Here is a 19,092-nt window from a genome sequence, read left to right as displayed (position 1 = left end):
AAATCTGTGCACAATAATCCATATGAGGCCTGATCAAGGCCTTATACAATGGCATCATAACCTCTATATTATTAAGTTGTAATAAGAGTGTGTTAGCAAGGTGTGAGTGTTAGATTTTTTTCTTGGAGAGTGGCAGATTAGTGGAACGGTTCTAAGAGTTGGTTATGAGTGCTTTGTCTATGAAGTTTAATAAGCGGTACACACATGTATTGTGCAAATCATAATTAATGTGATCCTCTTGCGATGAGTTATAGAACTTCATGGAGATGGTTCTATGACAATCAATATCATTGCATCTGAAACTAGTATCAACAATAAAAAAAAAAAAAGGATAAAATTAGTTCATTTAGCCTTTGTTGTACTATAAATAAATGTTAATGCAATTAATCCTTTCTTTGAAAGGTATTTTTTTTTCCAAATAATGCTTATTGGTTAGACATTGTTCCTTATTTGTTAGCAAGTAAGCTTGTTTTTATATTACATAATATAACAAGGATTTATCATTTATAATAAATTTTTGTTTTTTTACAAATTGATTTTTCTGATTCTATATTCCAGTGGTGCTTTCTTTGATGGCATGGAAATTTACTATATTCACTCTCCTAATGCTAATTTTAACAGCTCATACCATCTTTTCAAAGCTTCGGATTTAAAATTTCATAATCTAACTTGTGGTAAGTAGCAATGAACAGATAGTACTGAAAATACAGACGCTAATAAATATATTGATGATTCCTTTTCCATGTAGGAAACTGTTTTCCTTTCTTTATACATAATGTTGTATAAACATATTTACTTAAGTATGTAAACAGAGTTTAAATTTTATATTGGGTTTTATCCTTTATCCAAGTGTAAGCAAACAAAGTTTGCACCTGAAGTACTTTCAGCACTTATACCACCTTTACCACGAGTTTCCCCAGTACTGAAAGTACTTCAGGCGCAAACTTTGTTTGCTTACACTTGGATAAAGGATAAAACCCCGATATATAATTAGTAGCATAGCCAAGTGAAAAAACTTCAAAGGGTTTAAATTTCTTTTTTTTTATTTTAGACTTGTGTTTTCTTTGCTATGTTCTTGAATGTACTATTATTAACTTGCATGATATTATATAATCTTTTATGTCCATGAATTAAAATGTGCACATCACTCCATTATATTGGGTTGGCAAATAAGTTCGTTCGGTTTATGCGTTAGTACAAGTTTACACCGCTTTGCCTGTCGCTATTGTGCACTACCGTGCAACGCTATTGCACAGTTGAAAGGCGACATTTCACATAACCTTTCGGTGAATTTTCGTTCGGCCTACTTCAGTTGTGTGTGCGTGTGTAACATATTTTTAGAAATGGAAAGAAATAACGTACGTTACAGCATATTTTGCTTTTTTATTTTAAAAAAAAAGACAAACGAGCTGCGGAGGCCCATAAAAAAATATGCAGCATATATGGAGATGGTGCCTTAGCAGAACGCATATGCCAAAAGTGGTTTGCCAAATTCCATTCTGGAGATTTCGATGTCAGTGATGCACCTCATGCCAGTTGCCTGACTGAGGTTGATTCGAGCGTTATGAAGGATATCGTCGACAAAAATCTGTCGCAAACAGTGTGGGAGATTGCTGCAGTACTGAACATATCCCATACAAGCGTTGAAAACCATTTGCACAAGCTGGGATAGGTTTCAAAACTCAGTGTTTGGGTGCCGCATGAATTGACTGAGGCCAATATGACTGCTTGCATATCCATCTGTGATTCGCTGCGATGTCGCCGAGAAAATGACCCATTTTTGAAGCAGATGATTATGCGAGATGAAAAATGGGTTGTCTATGATAGCGTGGTACGTAATAGTTCATGGGGCCTCAAGAGCGAACCGCCACAAACAACCTCGAAAGCGGGATTGGAAGATGTTGGAAGTTTATTTTGCACTTGGTTAGACTATAATAAATTTAGTTTAATCCTTTATCCAAGTGTAAGCAAAATAAAGTTTGCACCTGAAAATATCTTCAGAACTGAGGTAAGGTGGTACATCCCTTGGAACTTGTAGCAAAGGTGGACCAAGTTCTCATCACTCCTTGTCTCAGTATCTCCTATATGTCAAAGCACATCTCCTTGCGGACATGTATACTTCTATGCATTAAGGGAAGGGCCACTACTTTCAGGCGCAAACTTTGTTTGCTTACACTTGGATAAAGGATTAAACTAAATTTATTAAACCCCTTCAATAACTTAAATGCTTCTATCCTATCTTCTCTTTTTCAACTATCAGTTAGTGTTTGAAGGCCACAGACTGTCAATCTATTCTCATAGGAGCATTCTATAGACCTGTCACAATCTTTGTCACTCACTCACTCTGGATCCTCTTCACCACTTCTTCATCCCCCATAGAATCCAGGAATCCAGATCTGTGCACAGTAGGTCAGATGTGTCCTTATTAAAGCCTTATATAGGAGAAAATGATAACCTCTCTCTCTCTGCTTGTTAATATGTTCTTCGACAACCTTATCATCTGTTGTACTGTTTTGGTTATATTTGCAATATGCCCTCTAAATTTCAACTCCCTGTTCACAGTCGCCCGAAAGTCCATGGCCTCATCAATTTTCTGCAGTTCATTTCCATCAATATGGTACACAGCTTATGAATCTCTTCTCAAAGTGCATCACCTTATACTTAGCCACATTAAACTGGCAGATATTTACCTTTGTCCATTGTGTGCTAGTCTTTTTAAGTTTTCATGCAAGATCTCTTCATCTTCTTCATTTAGACTTGCTCCTCCCACGTTAGCATCACCTGCAAACAATTGATTATTTCCTGTCAAATCATTTCCTATATCATTGATATACAAATTAAGTAACAGTGGCCCAAGTACTGAGCCTTAGTACATCACTGGTTATTTGCCTTATCCTGGACTCAACTCCACCATAAACCATTCTTTGATGTCTGTATCAGCTAACCTCTAATCGAAATCACCAGATTCATTTCCCTCTCCCATTTGCTTCAATTTATGCAACATAGATTCTATATGGAATCTTGGCAAAGTAATATCACTGAGTAGCCATTTCCTTATCCAACTCCATTGTCACTTTATTTTAAAAAGTAATCAGATTACTATGGAAAGACCTACCCTTCACAAAACCATGTTGCCCCCTTATAGAGTATCCTATTCCTATCTACCCAGTTCTGAATTCTTTCACCAATTTTTCCAATACCTTAACTTGCACTCCTGAGATACTGATTAGCATAAAATTTGCTACTTCTCTCTTAGAGCCGCCTTTATGCAGGTGCCACTTCATTGGCACTTTCCCAGTGCAGAGGCTTAAATTAAACAGCTTGACCAGAAAAGCTGATAATTCCTTTTCACATTCTCATAATACACATGCTGATATGTCATCTAATCCCATGACTGTGTTCGTATTGAAGTTATAATATTTTAAGCACCTCCATTCCTTGATCCTCTATTCCCACAGAGAGGAAAGATATTGTGTGTGTTACCCAGGTATGATAACGACGAGCTGAGCAGAAGAGCAGTAATAATGAATAGCATAATAGCCAGAATGTGTCAGAAGAGAGGATTGGAATATGTCGATGCTTGGAGGGCATTTGAGGACAGAAGAAGAAGCTGTATGCGAGAGACCGCTTGCATTTAAATGAGGAAGGCATCTGGAAAGGTTGCTGTTTTCTGAACGAGTCGTTGCGTCAATGCAGGGAAACTAGAATTCCCAGAGTGGATGGTAGCAGGGGGGGGGGGTGGCCTCTCATGGGAATGGGTACTTGGGGAAATGGGGACGACATCAGGCAACACTGAGTCCAGTGGAGCCTGCAGGGGATAATGATAGGTATAGAAACTGACATTTTTATGCTTTATACTAATGCCAGGAGTATCCGGAATAAAAGAGATAAATTGGTGGCGTTAATAGTATCAGCCTGGCCAAAGATTATTAGGATCTCTGAGATGTGGTTGATGGAAGATGTTATAGTAACAGTGTACAGCATTTTTTGGCAGGCTAGGAAGAGAAAATGCAGTGGTAGAATACTGCTTATAATAAGTGATGACTTATGTCCTCTTAGACTGGGGGGCTTTAGAAGGCAGTGACACTAATGGTTTTGAAAGCAATGGTGTGAGGTAGAGATGGGCAAGACCGAATATTTAGTGGGCTGTTGCTACAAGCCAAGGAGCACAGAGGGCGGGGAGCAGGAGATGTTTAGGCAGTTGAGCTTGGTAAGAATGATTGTTATGGGAGATTTTAACTATAACAGTATAAGTTGGGAAGAGGAAAATGCATGTAGTAATAAGGGAATGGAATTTCTGATTCTTGATGGACAGATGTCTTATACTACATGTAATAGAGGGAACAAGAGGTTCAAGAGTTTTGGATTTGGTCATAGCATCAGAAGAGCTGATAATAATTGAGATGACATCTCTTCTCCACCCCATTGGAGAGAGTAGCCATGTGGTTTTGACTTGGAAGATGAATAGACATGCAGGAGTATCAAAGAAAAGGGAACATATGTGGAATTATAAGGCAGGTGATTATAATAGTCTTAGATATCAACTTGGGGCAGTTGCATGGAGGGCAGAATTTGAAGGCCGGGATATCATTAGTGCATGGAAATTGTGAAAGAATATTTGTTGGCAGCAATAGTAAGCTGTATTCCACGATTGAAAAAGAGGACACAATTTGGTGTAAAGTGGATGACAAACAATATCAAACAGGAACTGCAGGTGAAAAAGAGTTTTATCAATGAGATATAAGGAGAGGGGTGGAGTGCAGATGCATGAAGAATATAAGACTCAGGCCCGGAGAGTGACTAAGATGGTAAGGAAGGCAAAACTAGAATATGAGAAGAGACTGACACTAAGATCCAAAGATAATCCTAGGTAATTTTTTAGTTATGTGGCCAATTGGAGGAGAAATGATTGTGGAAGAATGACATTGTGGGATAAAAATGAGAATAGAGTGACTGATGCAGAGGACATAGTGGAGTTGTTCAATAAACACTTCATTGGGGTATTTCATCCTGGAGAAGTAAGTTTCAATATTAGAGGGATAGGGCAGGTTTAGAGGTGCAAGTGCAGTGTGTGTGTTCCAAATACTGAGTACCCTGGATGTCAGTAAAGCTGTGGGACTGGGTGGTATTTCACCATGGGTTTTGAGAGAATGTGCTGAAGAACTGACTTCGTTGACCTGGCTTTTCAATGAAAGTCTGGCTGTGGGAAAGGTACCCAAGGAATGGAAGGAAGGTAAGATAATGCCATTGCATTACTGCTGTAGCAGACTGGATGTGTCTAATTATAGGCCAATTTGTGTTTCATCAGTAGTTATTAAGATCTTGGAGAAATTAGTGAGAGACCATATACAATGATGGGCAGATGAAGGTAATGTTATCTGTGAGAGTCTACATGGATTTGTTAAGGGGTGCTCTTGCTTTAGTAATATAATTTCAGGTCTGTACAATGTTATGAGGATCGGCTGAGGGAATGTGGACTGCAGAGTTTCGTAGCTAGAAGGAGAGGTGATGTGATTGAGACTTTTAAACTGTTGAGAGGCAGTTAGATGGTAGACATTGTGGAGTTCTTTCTCTTGGTGGAGCAGCTGGAAGGAGTGATGACAAGGGTTCATCCCTGGAAGTTGCAAAAGGAAGCTGTGAGAAAGAGGGTGAGGAGTGGTTTCTTTGCATGGAGGGTGGTTGAACAATGGAATGCATTGCCTGATAGAGTGGTGAGATCAAGAACGGTCAATGAGTTCAAGGAGTGGTATGATAAACTTTGTGTTTCCTAGGAAGGACCTCCCACGATGAGTCTTTTGACTCCATGGAGGCCTGAATAATAATAGAAAATTCTCCTATCAGCAAAGTCACATCTGGCATTGAACCATCACCACCTAAGATGGTACTCGCCTGCAAAATGTTCACCCAGTAATTCAACTGTTTGGTTTGGTTCTGTTACCTCTCCAACATCAGCACTTTTTAAAGTCATCTTTCCATAGTCATTCCTCTTTCTATTTACCACATATCAAAAGAACTTTTTAGGATTTCTTTTGGCCTCATTAGCTAGCTTTCTCTCAAAATTAGCTGTATCCTTCCTTACCATAGCTGTTACCCTTCTTGCCTATGCCATGGTCTCATATCAACATCTCTCCTCCGAATTCTTATGCCATCATACTGCAGAAAGTTGACTCCTTTTCATAATCACCTGCTTTGTAATTCCATATATATCCCATCTTAATAAAAAATAAAATAAAATAATAAATAAAAAAAAAAAATTCCATGTCTGGCAATCTCCCAGGTCAAGACTACATGATCACTTTCTCCAAACAGAGGCAGCATAGCTAGATCGGTTAGTGTTAAGTCCTCTGATGCCATGATCAAATCCAGCACTCTTGAACCTCTTGTCTCCTCCATCATGTGCTGCCTCAGGTAATTATCTCTCATTAACTGCATAAATTCTATTTCCTTTCCTGCCTGTGACCATTCCTCCTCCCAATCTGTCTCCATAGTCGAAATGTTGAAATCTCCTATAATAATTACTTGAGCTGTACTTATCATGCTAATTTGTGAATGAGTCATCTACATTATCCTTTATACTCTTGGATTATAGCAGCAGCCAATTAGTGTTTTGTAATACAATAGCAAAAATCCCTTCTCCTATTGTATTCCTTCTATCCTTTATGAATACACTATATCTCTTGCATTGTATTCATGTGACCATATCCACTGTCAACTAAGTCTCACTAATGCCTGTAACCTTTGGTTAAGTTGTGCTAACCAATGCCAAAAACTCCTAGCCCTTATTTCAAATACATCTTGCATTAATAAGCATATATGAACTGCAATTCCACCTTCATCCCACAACCTCTGTTACAACTAGGGTGCTACATTTTGCAGTGATCACTCTCCCACTTACTAACATGTAGGTTGCCTGGATCCCCCCCCCCCCCAAACATTCTGGTTTCCCTGACTTAGCACTTCTGAACTCTCACTGACCAACACTACTTTATATAAACCCTTACTTCCATCAAACTTCCCAAATCCACAAACTCCACACCATTCCTCGTGCACAATCATAGCTCTTTAATTTCTTTTGTCATCTGCCAGGCATTTCTCCAACCACTTGATCTCACATTTTGTTCTGTGGTGGACTTCATATACGTGCGATATCTTTTCCATTACCATTTGATCATTCTCTTCATTTTCCACCACATCATTCATACCACTTGTAATGCTAGGTATGCCTACTGCTGCTATCATTCTTCTTACTCTCTTCACATGCCTGGTATTTGCTCATGAAACACTTATGCATTCTCCAGTTTCATTCTGTCTTCCATAAATCTCTCATTCTGCAAAGGCCATACTTTTTGCACAGGCTGCAGTGAACATTTTCAAGAATGGTAAAATTATCTACCATTGTTTTGTACATTGTCACCATGATGCACAATACAGTATACAAAAAAACAAACATTAAACCTTTGAAAATTAGAAAATTAAGCACACTGCTCTTACAGTTAATCAACAAACACTCATAAATATAATGATTCAAAAAAGAATTACTTAAGGTCTTTTTGGAATTATTTAGCAAAAATTATCTTTCAACACCATAAATCATGATGTGCAAAGTCTTCCACCCTCTCGGCCACGGTGTCAAAGCTCACCATTATATCTGAAGATGTTAGTTTAATGTCTTATTCTTGTGTGAAATTTTGTGGAATTTTTTATTGAAGAAGCTGAGTGGCCAATAGAGAGGATGGAGAAGTTTTGACAAGAATCTTGAGACTTTGTAGATGGGCTGCCTATGGAATCCACAATAGGCCTAAGTCAACAATGTAGTTTCAGTACTCTGTACGTTTTAAGGCAGGGAATGGGGTCTTTCATGGTAGGGTTTGAGTTTTTTAATTGCTTCTTGGTATATGGATGTTGTTTTGTCCAATAGCTTATTAAACTTATTAAGTTGTCATTTGGTCAGATCTTCGTTAATTTGAGAGTATGCATTCTAATCTTGTAGGAGTAATTTCATTTTCTGTTCATAGGATTTAGTGTTTAGGATTACTGTGGTGTTCCTTTTGTCAGCCTTAATGATAACCATGTTGTTATGGTGTTTTAATGACTTCAGGGCTTTCAACTTAAATGGCTGTATATTTACTTCTGGGATTTTTTTGCATCGTGAATGACTTGGTGACCTCATAACAAAGTCTGTTAGCTTGATCACTGGAAAGATGACTGATATTCATTTTAAAATTTTCACAAAGTGAAATTTGAAAAATAGGGAATTTATTGGGGTGAAATGACAAACTTATGGTCTCATACTAGGACAGTAAGTAAGTTGGTCTTCTGTTAGTGGGCAGCTGGATAGATTAACTACTTATTTAGCTGTGGGTAATTTGTATAAGTTTTTTCAATTGTTGCAATGGAGTTGCATATTTCTTATTAAGATTGGTGCATGCATAGCATAAGTGACACACTTGTGATTGTTTTATTATGGAAATCTCCACAGGTCTCACTATACAAGAAAGTTTTATTCCTGTACAGGAAGTGTACAGTTCAGAAGAGCGGAGCAATCTGCAAGGAAAGTAACAATTGAAACACAGTAAGTTACATACTATAATCTCATTTTTAAAGAAATGCAGATGTGAAGCTGACATTGCCATTTCATCTAAATGATTTACAAGAGGGTTGGAACTCAGTGGCATAGAAAAATTCAAGATAGAACTGAATGAAGAACTTTAGGAGAGGCTTTTGTCTGGCAGTGGACAGAAAATGACTGATGAAGAAGAAGCTATTACCACCCTTCATTAGAAGGTTGGTAATAGCTTCTTCTGTTGTTTAACCAACAACAGAAAGTTCAGAAGAGCGGAGCAGTCTGCAAGGAAAGTAACAATTGAAACACAGTAAGTTACATACTATAATCTCATTTTTAAAGAAATGCAGATGTGAAGCTGACATTGCCATTTCATCTAAATGATTTACAAGAGGGTTGGAACTCAGTGGCATAGAAAAATTCAAGATAGAACTGAATGAAGAACTTTAGGAGAGGCTTTTGTCTGGCAGTGGACAGAAAATGACTGATGAAGAAGAAGCTATTACCACCCTTCATTAGAAGGTTGGTAATAGCTTCTTCTGTTGTTTAACCAACGTGAGTTTCAAAAAAGGAATTGGCTTTAAATATTATAAAAACATCAGAATTGGAAGCAGATCTCTCAACCACCTTAAGTCCTGACTTACTAAATGTTCTTATTAATATCTTAAAAAATACAAGCACAAGAGCCCTTGAAAAAAGTATCGTAAATCTTAATTAGAAATATGCAAAACTATTGGAATGATTGGGGGGGGGGGAACTACACAGGCAACTGGGTAGTTAAGTTATTTGGAAATTCACTAATAGAAAACAAATTGAATGTCCTATAATGGCTAACTTATGGCTCCATATCCTAGCATGGGGTGTGTGTGGGGGAAATAACTTTGCCATTTCACCCAAATGAATTCCCTATTTCAACTTTGTGAACAGCTGTGAAAAAAATATCAGTCATCTTTCCAGTGATCAAGCTAATAAATTTTCTTTTGAGGTCACTGAAGTCATTTATGTTGCAAAATCCCAGAACTAAATATACCACATTATTTCATAGCCGAATATAGAAACTTCAAGAGTTTCATGCCAAATATAGAGACTATAAAATTTTCGGTGGATACAAGCATATGCCAACCTTTCATGGCATACACAGTGATCAGAACTTGCTCCACCTTTACTACAAGTTGCCCTGTCATGAAAGATTGGCATATGCTTGTATCCTCCAAAACTTTTATAGTCTCTAGATTTGGCAAGAAACTTTTCAAGTTTCTATATTCGGCTATGAAATAATGTTGGATTCAATATCCACTTAATTTGAATAATTTTGCTTTGCCGAAGTGAAGCCTTTTGGCTCTCTTTTGCAGTAAATATACCACTATTTGAGTTGAAAGCCCTGAAGTCATTAAAATGCATTAACAACATAGTCATTATCATTAACTGCTGCCATCTCACCTGGTGACAAAAGGAACACCACAGTAGTCCTAGACACCAAATCCTATCAGTTGACTCTAATTAATTAAGATCTTATTAAAAGCCAAGCTGGACAAAACAACATTCATATATACCAGGAAACTGTGTTTAAAAAAAAAAAAAAAAAAGAACCCACCATGCAAGATCCAAACCGTTTCAGTTCTCTCCATTGGCCAGTTCATTTCTTCAGTAAAAAAATTCCACAAAATTTTTCTCAAGAATACAAGACATTAAACTGTCATTTTCAGATATAATAATGAGCTTTGACATCGCATCTGAAATATTCCTCATAATGAAATAGACATTTTATCCCAAGAATTTCCAGCAAACATAGTGGATCTACTTATATTCACACTCACATCAGGATACTTCAGATGTAAAGAATAACTATAAGTGAAAGGAACTGGCAATAGATTAACTGCTGCCATCTCACCTAACAAACTTTTATGGGAAAACACCTTTTTCACAGATCTATGTGGCGATATCTTCAACCAAACCTTGATCATAATAACTACCTTACCATCCCAAAAGTTATGGAAATTGCTATACTCAGTATAATAACAACATGTGTTAAACGGATTGTATTATAAATAATTAACTGGATTAATTATAATTTTCAGCCACCCAGTAATTTTTAACTTAATTATGTTCAACTACATGTACAGAGGGATTCAAATTTGGCACATGTGCTGTACTGTTCTGTTATTCTTTGCTTTCACTGATGATGGCTTACAATATTTAAGAGGAAATATTTTATAAAATAAATATAATTTTTTATTTGTGTACATGTGTAATTAATTATGGAAACTTCAGATGGCTTGCTATACAAAAAAGAGGAATATATCTATTCAGTAACCAATCCAACTCTTTTTCAAACACATAAATACAGTTGAAAAATGACACTAGATTATAACAAGCCAGTTTTTGCTTTTTAACTACAAATTAATGAAGTTGATAGTTGGATATCTCCACATGTTCAATCTTATTTTTTGGATGCCATATCTACTTTTATTTATATTGTGTTGTGAAACCAGATTCTTTATTATTAATGATTCCTGTTGTCAATGCCAAAATGTTTCTTACTGAAAGTTTCATCAATCTTACCTTTTCAGTATATTTATACTTTTTTTATGCTGTTTCTACTTCTGTTTCTCCTTACATATTAAAATTATTTCTATTTTTTTTTTTTTATATGGTTGGGAGACTTTTTAGGAGTGAAAAAGCAGTATGAGATCATTTTTTTTTTTTCAGTTAACTTTTTATATTCAGTAAACTTGGAAGTCTAAAGAAAATCATTTATCAAGACTTCTCGATGTTGAGCTTTCTATAATTTCAGATGCCATTAAGTCTTATTTTTCAACATTAAGACTGCTGACATCTAAAATTCTGGATGCAAAGTTTAGTTAGAAAGTTTACTTATGAAGTAGATTTTTTATATTAAAAAAAAAGTAGTAGCAACAGTGACAGAAGTAACAAATTACACACAAATTATTATTTTAGGAATGGTTGTTTATATAGTTAAATATAAAGAGCTAATACGCTTCATTTTGGCGATAGAAACATTATTTAAATTAAGGGATATTAAATCCCACATTGCTTTAAAACCGAATAAGAAACTCAAAGATTGGAATCGGAGATTTTCATGCCGATATAGAAAACTATAAAGTATCGGCGACACTAGCGTTAGCCAATGCAAGTGACCCTAGTACGTAGTACAATACCTGACAACTCGTAGCAAAGGTGGTGAAGTTCTGATCTCTATTCTTAGGTATTTTCCATAATGTAAAAACACATTTCCTAGGAAATGTATGCTGTTATTACATTATGGTGGGAGGTCACTACCCAGACCGGTTTCAGCCTTTATTGAGGCTTCATCAGTGAGTAGCTACTCTGAAAGGCATTATGAGATACTAAGGCAGTTAATGTGAAGTCATTAGCCTCTGTATACAAGTAGCCTAGTTGTAAAGATATTTCTCATGCAAACTTTGTTTGCTTAAACATGGATAAAGGATAAAATAAGAATATAATTTCGTAGCAAGTTTAATTTAAATTATGTTTTTGTTTTTCAGGATCTCCTTAGACTTAAAAAAACCTGACTGGGTTATGTTCTCTTAATCAGTACATTAATGCCACTTCATATCACTGCAATCAGAAATTCACGATTCAAAACCTTAATCTATAAGGCAAATTTGTGTTCCACAAATGCCTAACACAAGAATTACATAACTAAATCCAGCTACTTTATTTCTAATTGATATAATATTAAGTCATCCAAAAAAAAAAAAAATCATTGATAGTTATTATACATTCAGCAGAATGTCAAACTATATTATTGATGTATCTCTTCATCATTAATCATAATCTTTATATCCCCCCCCCCACCCAGGGAAATGTAAAGTTGACAGATTTTCTCCAAATGAATGTGCCATCTGTCAGGATTTCAGTATTGTCAGATATTACTGTGTCAATCCACTTAGAACTTGGCCTTCCTATGGTTTTTTTTTCCTGGCAAAAAAAACACTTGTTTTGCTAACTCTCTTTGGTATAAATGACCATATCACCATAGGTTAGCTCTGCTCACACACTCCTGAATGCTAACAATTTGACCTTCCTTCCCGATATCCTTGTTTTTAATGTAATGCTGACATTTATGCATTTTTTTAATTTTATATTATTATTATTATTATATACATATATATATTGTTCCCATACACTAAAGGTCAAGGGACCTATAAGCACATCAGTGCTGTGTTTGTGTGTGGAGTGCAGATGAGGACTGAGGCACATATTTATTCATGTTTTTTTGAAAAGTTGCAGATTGTAGTTATTTGTGATACTTAATGAGAAAGGCTGTTCCAGAGGACAGAGGTGGATGGAATAAGAGAAAAAATAGGAACAGGTTCAGTATTTTTGAAATTGCACAGTAAAGGGATGCTAGTTAGATGCTTGCTTTTATTAACAGGTGCAAAACAGAAAGTGGAGGAATGATGGTTGCCAATTCACTGGAGCAGTAATCATGGAAGTCCTGTAGAATAGAACAGTGCTGAAACACTCTATCTGTGAGATAGAGGTTGAAGTGAATCTATATGAGAGGGATCATCTATGAGCCAAATTGGTCACCTCTGGACAATGCCAAGGATTTTAAAGGAAGTTTTAGGTACACCAACAGTATTCTAAGCATGAGCAGATTTGGGGCTTGTATATAGTCAAGATTTGGTTGGGTGTAAAATAGGTTCTTGAACGAAAGAGAATCCAAAGTTTCTTGGATGCTGAAGAAGTCTATTGATGTGATGTGCTTATGCTAGGAAAAACTGGAGGTAAGCGTCAGTCCAAGAAAAGAGATCTGATCTTGTCTGATGATTTATGCATTACTGAGGATAAGGATAGATAAGCTGGGATCTCTTTTGCATGAGAAAAGGCAAGACTGTGTTTTGGTGGTATTGAACATGACAGAGTTGTCCTTGGACCATGAAGGATAGTATATAGATCAATGTTTAAAGCATTATTTGTAGATGATCATGTAGCCTGGAATGTCAAGAGCACTGCATGTTTTGCCAAAGAGGGATGAATGGAGAGTACTATCGTCTGCAAAGTTGATTATGGTTATTGTTAGTAAATCAGTTATGTACAGGAGAAAGAGTAGGTGATAGCACAGAGCCTTGAGGCATCCCAACATTGGTAGTGATGCTCAAAGAGAAAGAGAGAGCTGTCTACTCAATTACTGAGGGTGGCAGAAAACCAAAGGATGGCAATTTGTTTAGTGGTCCTCAATGCCACACATGGTCAAAAGCTTTGGAATTATCAAGGGTGACCACACAAGTTTTTCTGAACTTTTCCATGGTACATGTTCAGTGATGGGTGATGTAAGCTACATGGTCAGCTGTTGATCTTGAATGGCAGAATCTGTATCGATGGTTGCTGATTAATTGGTGGCATCTAAGTAATGTAGGAGTTGGCTATTGATGACTTTCTATATTATTTTGGAGAGGGAATGGCAGTTGGTCAGTAGTTTGATGGGAGACTGCTATCACCTTTTTTTTTTTTTTTTTTTTGGAATAAGATGGATATGAGATTGTTTCTAAGCATTGGGATAAGTACCAGATATGTATAATAAATTATAGAGATGATACAGGACAGGTATTAGTTCTGGAGCACGCTGTTTGAGAACAATTGAAGAGATGCCATCACAACCAGAAGACTTTTTAGTATCTAAGTTATTTAGTAGTTTTCAGATTTCTTTTTGTTGGAAAAAAACTATAGGATGCATATGGTCTTGGATTCTAGTATGATGGGGTAATTTTCCTTTGTCATCTATGCAGGAGTTTGAGGAAAAGAACGATACCAGGAGGCCAGCTTTATCTTTGGGCGAAGTAGCAGCAGTGCCATCGGGTTGAGAGAAAGAGAGATGAAAATCCAGGAGAGCTGAATTTGCATCCAAAGGCCTTAACAAGATACCAGAAGGCATGGCTTCTATTTGTACAGGATGCAACTTTTGCTGTTGGCCTTTAGGAAATTGAAGTTTGATTTACTGATAACAGATTTGTACATGTTGCATGCTTTGGTATATGCTCCAGCTTCATTCTGAGTTCTTGATGCGAGCCACATGCAATAAGCTGAATTTTTTTCTTCAAATACTTGGACACACTTTCAGTTGAACAAGGGCTTGGAAATTAGATAAGGATTATGGGGGATGAAGGCCTTCATATCACTGAAAATAATTTCTGTGACTCATTCACGGCAGGTATTAGAGTCAAGTGAGCAGGAGAAACAGTCAGATCAAGGAAAGGAGTAAAAATTCCAGAAGTCAAAAGGATCTCATTTGGATCCTTGGTAATATCAGAGGCGGCGAGGTTGGGAGTTGTTTGAGGAGGGGACGTTCTGTGTGTGTGTGTGTGTGTGTGTGAGAGAGAAGACTTGTACCAGATTGTGGTCTGAGTTGCCAAGAGGAGAGGTACTACTACAGTGTGTGCAGAAGGAGAATTGTTCAAAAAAGAGATCCAGATATTTGGAGAGTGTAGAGGGTTGTCAGGAGTTTCAAGTGGGTAGATGTACAATTCATGTTAGGCCATTACTTACAGCAAAGCCTTCTACTTCTTGTCCTGCTTGGTTGGTGATATTCAAGATGACTCACTATTTGGATAGCTAGATTGTAGGTGGTCGAGTTTCATGGAAAGGATGTGAAGAGATCTTAGTGGTTATCGATATTTGGAGACCAGTAAATGCAACAAATGAATGTCACTAAATGTGATAAGTAAACCTTGAACCAGAAATGGTTCAAGCAGAGGATTCTAAATTAGCCATTCTCTGGCAGGCTATGTAAGATTTCACAAAGGCACCTATGCTTTTGTGAGATCTTCATGAAATCTGTTCATTCTTCTAGTCTTTCTCAACTCTCTCATATATGTGGTCTCCAGTCTTTGATCAATTGTTTTATTTCTAACATAACTCTCAGAGCTATAAGTTAAAATTAGTTTAAACACCATCTTATACATTTAGTGTTTTAACTAATTTGTTTCTTATTCCATATAAATTTATTCAGTTGACTTCCTACCATACCATTTTATTATAATTCTGTTATTCATTTGCATATTTCATTTGCCATCTTCACTAAAAAATTGTGTGTAAATAGTTGAAATATATTTTACTTGTCCTGTGGGTTCTTCATTCATGATATAGTTTGTTTTCAGTGTTTCTTCCTATTTTCAGTCTTTATCTCTTTAGTAATAACAGCTGATTTTCATACCAAATTTATTACAGCAGTATTCAATTTGTTTGGGAATCCTGCAAACTTGTACTGAATTTATTTAAAAGTTTAATATAATCTGCATAAAAGTATAATACATCACATATAATTTGCCACTTTCCTTCTTCATGAAACCCATATAGATGATTAATAACAGTGGAGATAATGTGCAACCTTGTTTCACCTGATTTAACATGAAACCATCTTCTTGTACATCCTTCATTTCAAACTTCTAACTTACAACTTAAAAAATATTATGTATTGCTTGATATAATGTCCTATTTACACCTTCTAACTGTAGCATGTGAACAGCTGTTCTCATGGCACTTTGTGATATGCATTTTCCAGATCTACAAGACTTAAATATAGATCATTGTAATATCCCCATGATTTCTGAACTGTTTATCTTAAAGTGAATATGTAGTTCTGGGATTATCCTGACAACTTCTATTTGGTTTGACCCATCATGTTCTTTTTCTTCCATATGTCCAAATGATTAGAATGGATTGCTAGGTTTTCATTAAGTGCCTGTCTCTCAAGTGAAATTTGGTATTCTTTCTCAAATTTTTCTTAGTGATGTACTTGAACTTTTGTCTCATCTTGGATATATTCTTGTGTCCTGTGTTATTTTGATCAGAGCAGAAATTGCTTGCCATCGATTTTGAAAAACATATAAAGATTACATCTGTTTTCATGACCTGTCTATGGTCTTGCAAAATACTCACCTTTCTCCCAACCAAGGGTACAGCATAAAATTTCTCAGTAAGTACATAATCCTCCTACAACCTACTTTGCCAAGTCATGCTGGGAGGATGGGGGGGGGGGACCAGGCATAGTGGTATGCAGGAAGTGTTTTCTCTCAATAACAGCAAAGTTATTGTTCTTCTGAACAGCAATTGTCATTCCTCTACTTTTTTTTAAGCATGTTAACTAACAACCATGCATGTATAAACATGCATGGTTGTTAGTTAACTCCATTCATTGTCCAGCTGTCAACCTGGTTGCTTATGTAGTGAGCATCTTCACTCTCCAACCAGCAGATTGCAGGTTCGAATTCTGCCATTGGCATGGATGTTAATTGTGATTAGATGGGCGATAGATTTCATTGCTCAATGCAAGATCACTACCCTTCTTTGGAGATGTAAAATGGCTTGAAATAAATAAAAAACACAAAAAATATATAAAAATTTCAAAAATACACTTATAAAAAACCCTTTAGAACTACTAAACCAAATTTTCATCCTTTTTCATTCCATCTATGGCTGTTCTTTGGCATAGTCTTGCTCATTTTCTGGAAGGACTAAAATTATATCTCCAGCTGTTCATGATACCTATCAGTGGGTTCCTTTTTTTTTTTTTTCTTCCTCATATCAGGCAATGTAAAACTGTACAAAAAAAAGTTTTGCAAACTTTTGTGGGATTAGTATTAAAAAAAAAAATTGCCAGTCCTCATTATTGGTTGGAAAATTATACAAAGAAGTTGGAAGGTCCATCTTATATAACTTAATCCTAAGAGAACTAATGTTGCAATTAGTTCTCTTCACAATTCTGCAAAATTTTGTCGGTAAATTATCTGCACTGTAGTTTTGTTTTTTAAGTATAGTTTTTTTATTAGGTAAGTTGGACCATGCTGCATAACTCCGCAAGCATATGTGATTGTTGGATTTTATTCTGTAATTCCGTTTGCATTATTTCATCATTTGCCACTTAGAGTTCTTAGTGGTAGATGATTTTAGTCAGTCTGTTAAACTCTGCAATGCTTGCTGGAGGCCTGAAGTAGCTGTTGTTTTTGTGTTTGGTTTCCAATTTTTGATCCACTTTTTTTTTTTTTTTCATGTAACGTTGACAGCCTCATGGCTATTCTGAGCACACATGCACACACATATACACACACAATAGAAACCCCAGACCAAACCCAATTCAAGAGCACCATATAATGGCTCAGTAAGTACATAATCCTGCTACCACCTACTTTGCCAGGTCATGCCAGGAGGGAGCCCAAGTATAGAAGAATGCAGGAGGTGTTTTTCTCTCTCTCAATGGGAGGCATGCCTGCAGAACTTTTAATGTCACTACATGCCCATACCCTTTAACTTCTGAAACACTATTCATCCATAAAGGTCAATACAAAAAATTTCGTTAGCACTGTGAATAAAAAAAAATTTCAAAAAATCTGCATCAGTAAAAATAGTGCCAAGAGATGTGTGTGTGTGTGGGGGGGGAACAAACATATAATCTATAAAAAAAAAAATTAAAAAAAATTATTATCATCATCATCATCATCATCAAATTCCTGCCATGTACCCTCAAGGGGTGTACAGGATATGATAGTACTGCATGAAAAAAATTACATCATTATTAATTTCCTATCTACAATTTTCCTCCAAATCAGTCTGTTACTTGTCAAGACTCCAACATTATCAGATCTTATATTTCTATCATCTAAGGCATTTTGTACTGTATCAATCCACCTATATCTTGGTCTTCCTCTGGGTCGTTTTCTTGCCAACCTGGCAGAGAACACTTGTTTTGCTAATCTTTCTTCACCCATTCTGCTTAAGTGACCATACCACCTGAGATTAGCTCTGCTAATGCATTCCTGGATGCTGACAATGTCAAGTTCTTTCCTAATATCCTCGTTTTTAATATGATATTGCCATTGATGCCATCTGTTCACACCTATAATCTTTCTCAGGACTCTCATATCTGTGGTCTCTAGTCTTTGGTCAAGTGTTTTACTTCTGACCCAGCTCTCAGATCCATAAGTTAAAACTGGTTTGAACACTGTATACAGCTAATTTAGTGTTCCGACTAATTACTCTCTTATTCCATATGAATTTATTCAACTGATTTCCCACCATACCAGCTTTGTTGATTCTGTTGTCTATTTCTATATTTAATTTACCATCTTCAGTAAAAAATCGTGCCTAAATAGCTGAAATGTTTTACTTGTTCCACAGGTTCTCCATTCGCAACACAGTTGACATTTTCAGTGATTCTGCCTATTTTCATTGTCTTTGTCTTTTTATTGCTGACCTTCATACCATATCTATTACAACAGCTATTCAATTTAGTCAGAGAATCTTGCAGACTTGTAGCGGATTTATTTAGAAGTATAACATCATCCGCATAAAGCAAAGAGCTGACATTAACATCTCCAATTTTGATATCATGTTTAATACCACTTTTCTTCATAATGTGGTCCATATAGATAATGAATAACAGAGGGGATAATGTACATCCTTGTCTCACACCAGATTTAACATTAAACCATCTTCCTGTACTTCCTTCAATTCTAACTGCTGACTTACAACTCAAATAAAGACTA

General features: G+C 36.2%; 1 protein-coding gene across 1 annotated transcript in view; it reads left to right on the top strand.

Moving 5' to 3' along the window:
- Positions 1 to 12,101, top strand: part of LOC150106455 (disintegrin and metalloproteinase domain-containing protein 28-like) — a 144,566-nt gene extending 132,465 nt beyond the window's left edge. The window contains exons 5-6 of the mRNA XM_090393008.1: positions 559 to 674; positions 12,091 to 12,101. Coding sequence (XP_090249134.1) covers positions 559 to 674; positions 12,091 to 12,101 — 127 coding nt within the window. The remainder of the gene's footprint in view (positions 1 to 558; positions 675 to 12,090) is intronic.
- The last annotated feature ends 6,991 nt before the right edge of the window (positions 12,102 to 19,092 follow it).

This window comes from Typopeltis vanoorti, chromosome 5 (assembly GCF_054136105.1).
Source record: "Typopeltis vanoorti isolate ZY-2024b chromosome 5, IOZ_Tvanoo_1.0, whole genome shotgun sequence".
Classification (NCBI taxonomy): Eukaryota; Metazoa; Arthropoda; class Arachnida; order Uropygi; family Thelyphonidae; genus Typopeltis; species Typopeltis vanoorti.
The sequence above is the reverse complement of the archived record's forward strand: the minus strand, read 5'-3'. Positions and strand labels throughout refer to the sequence as shown.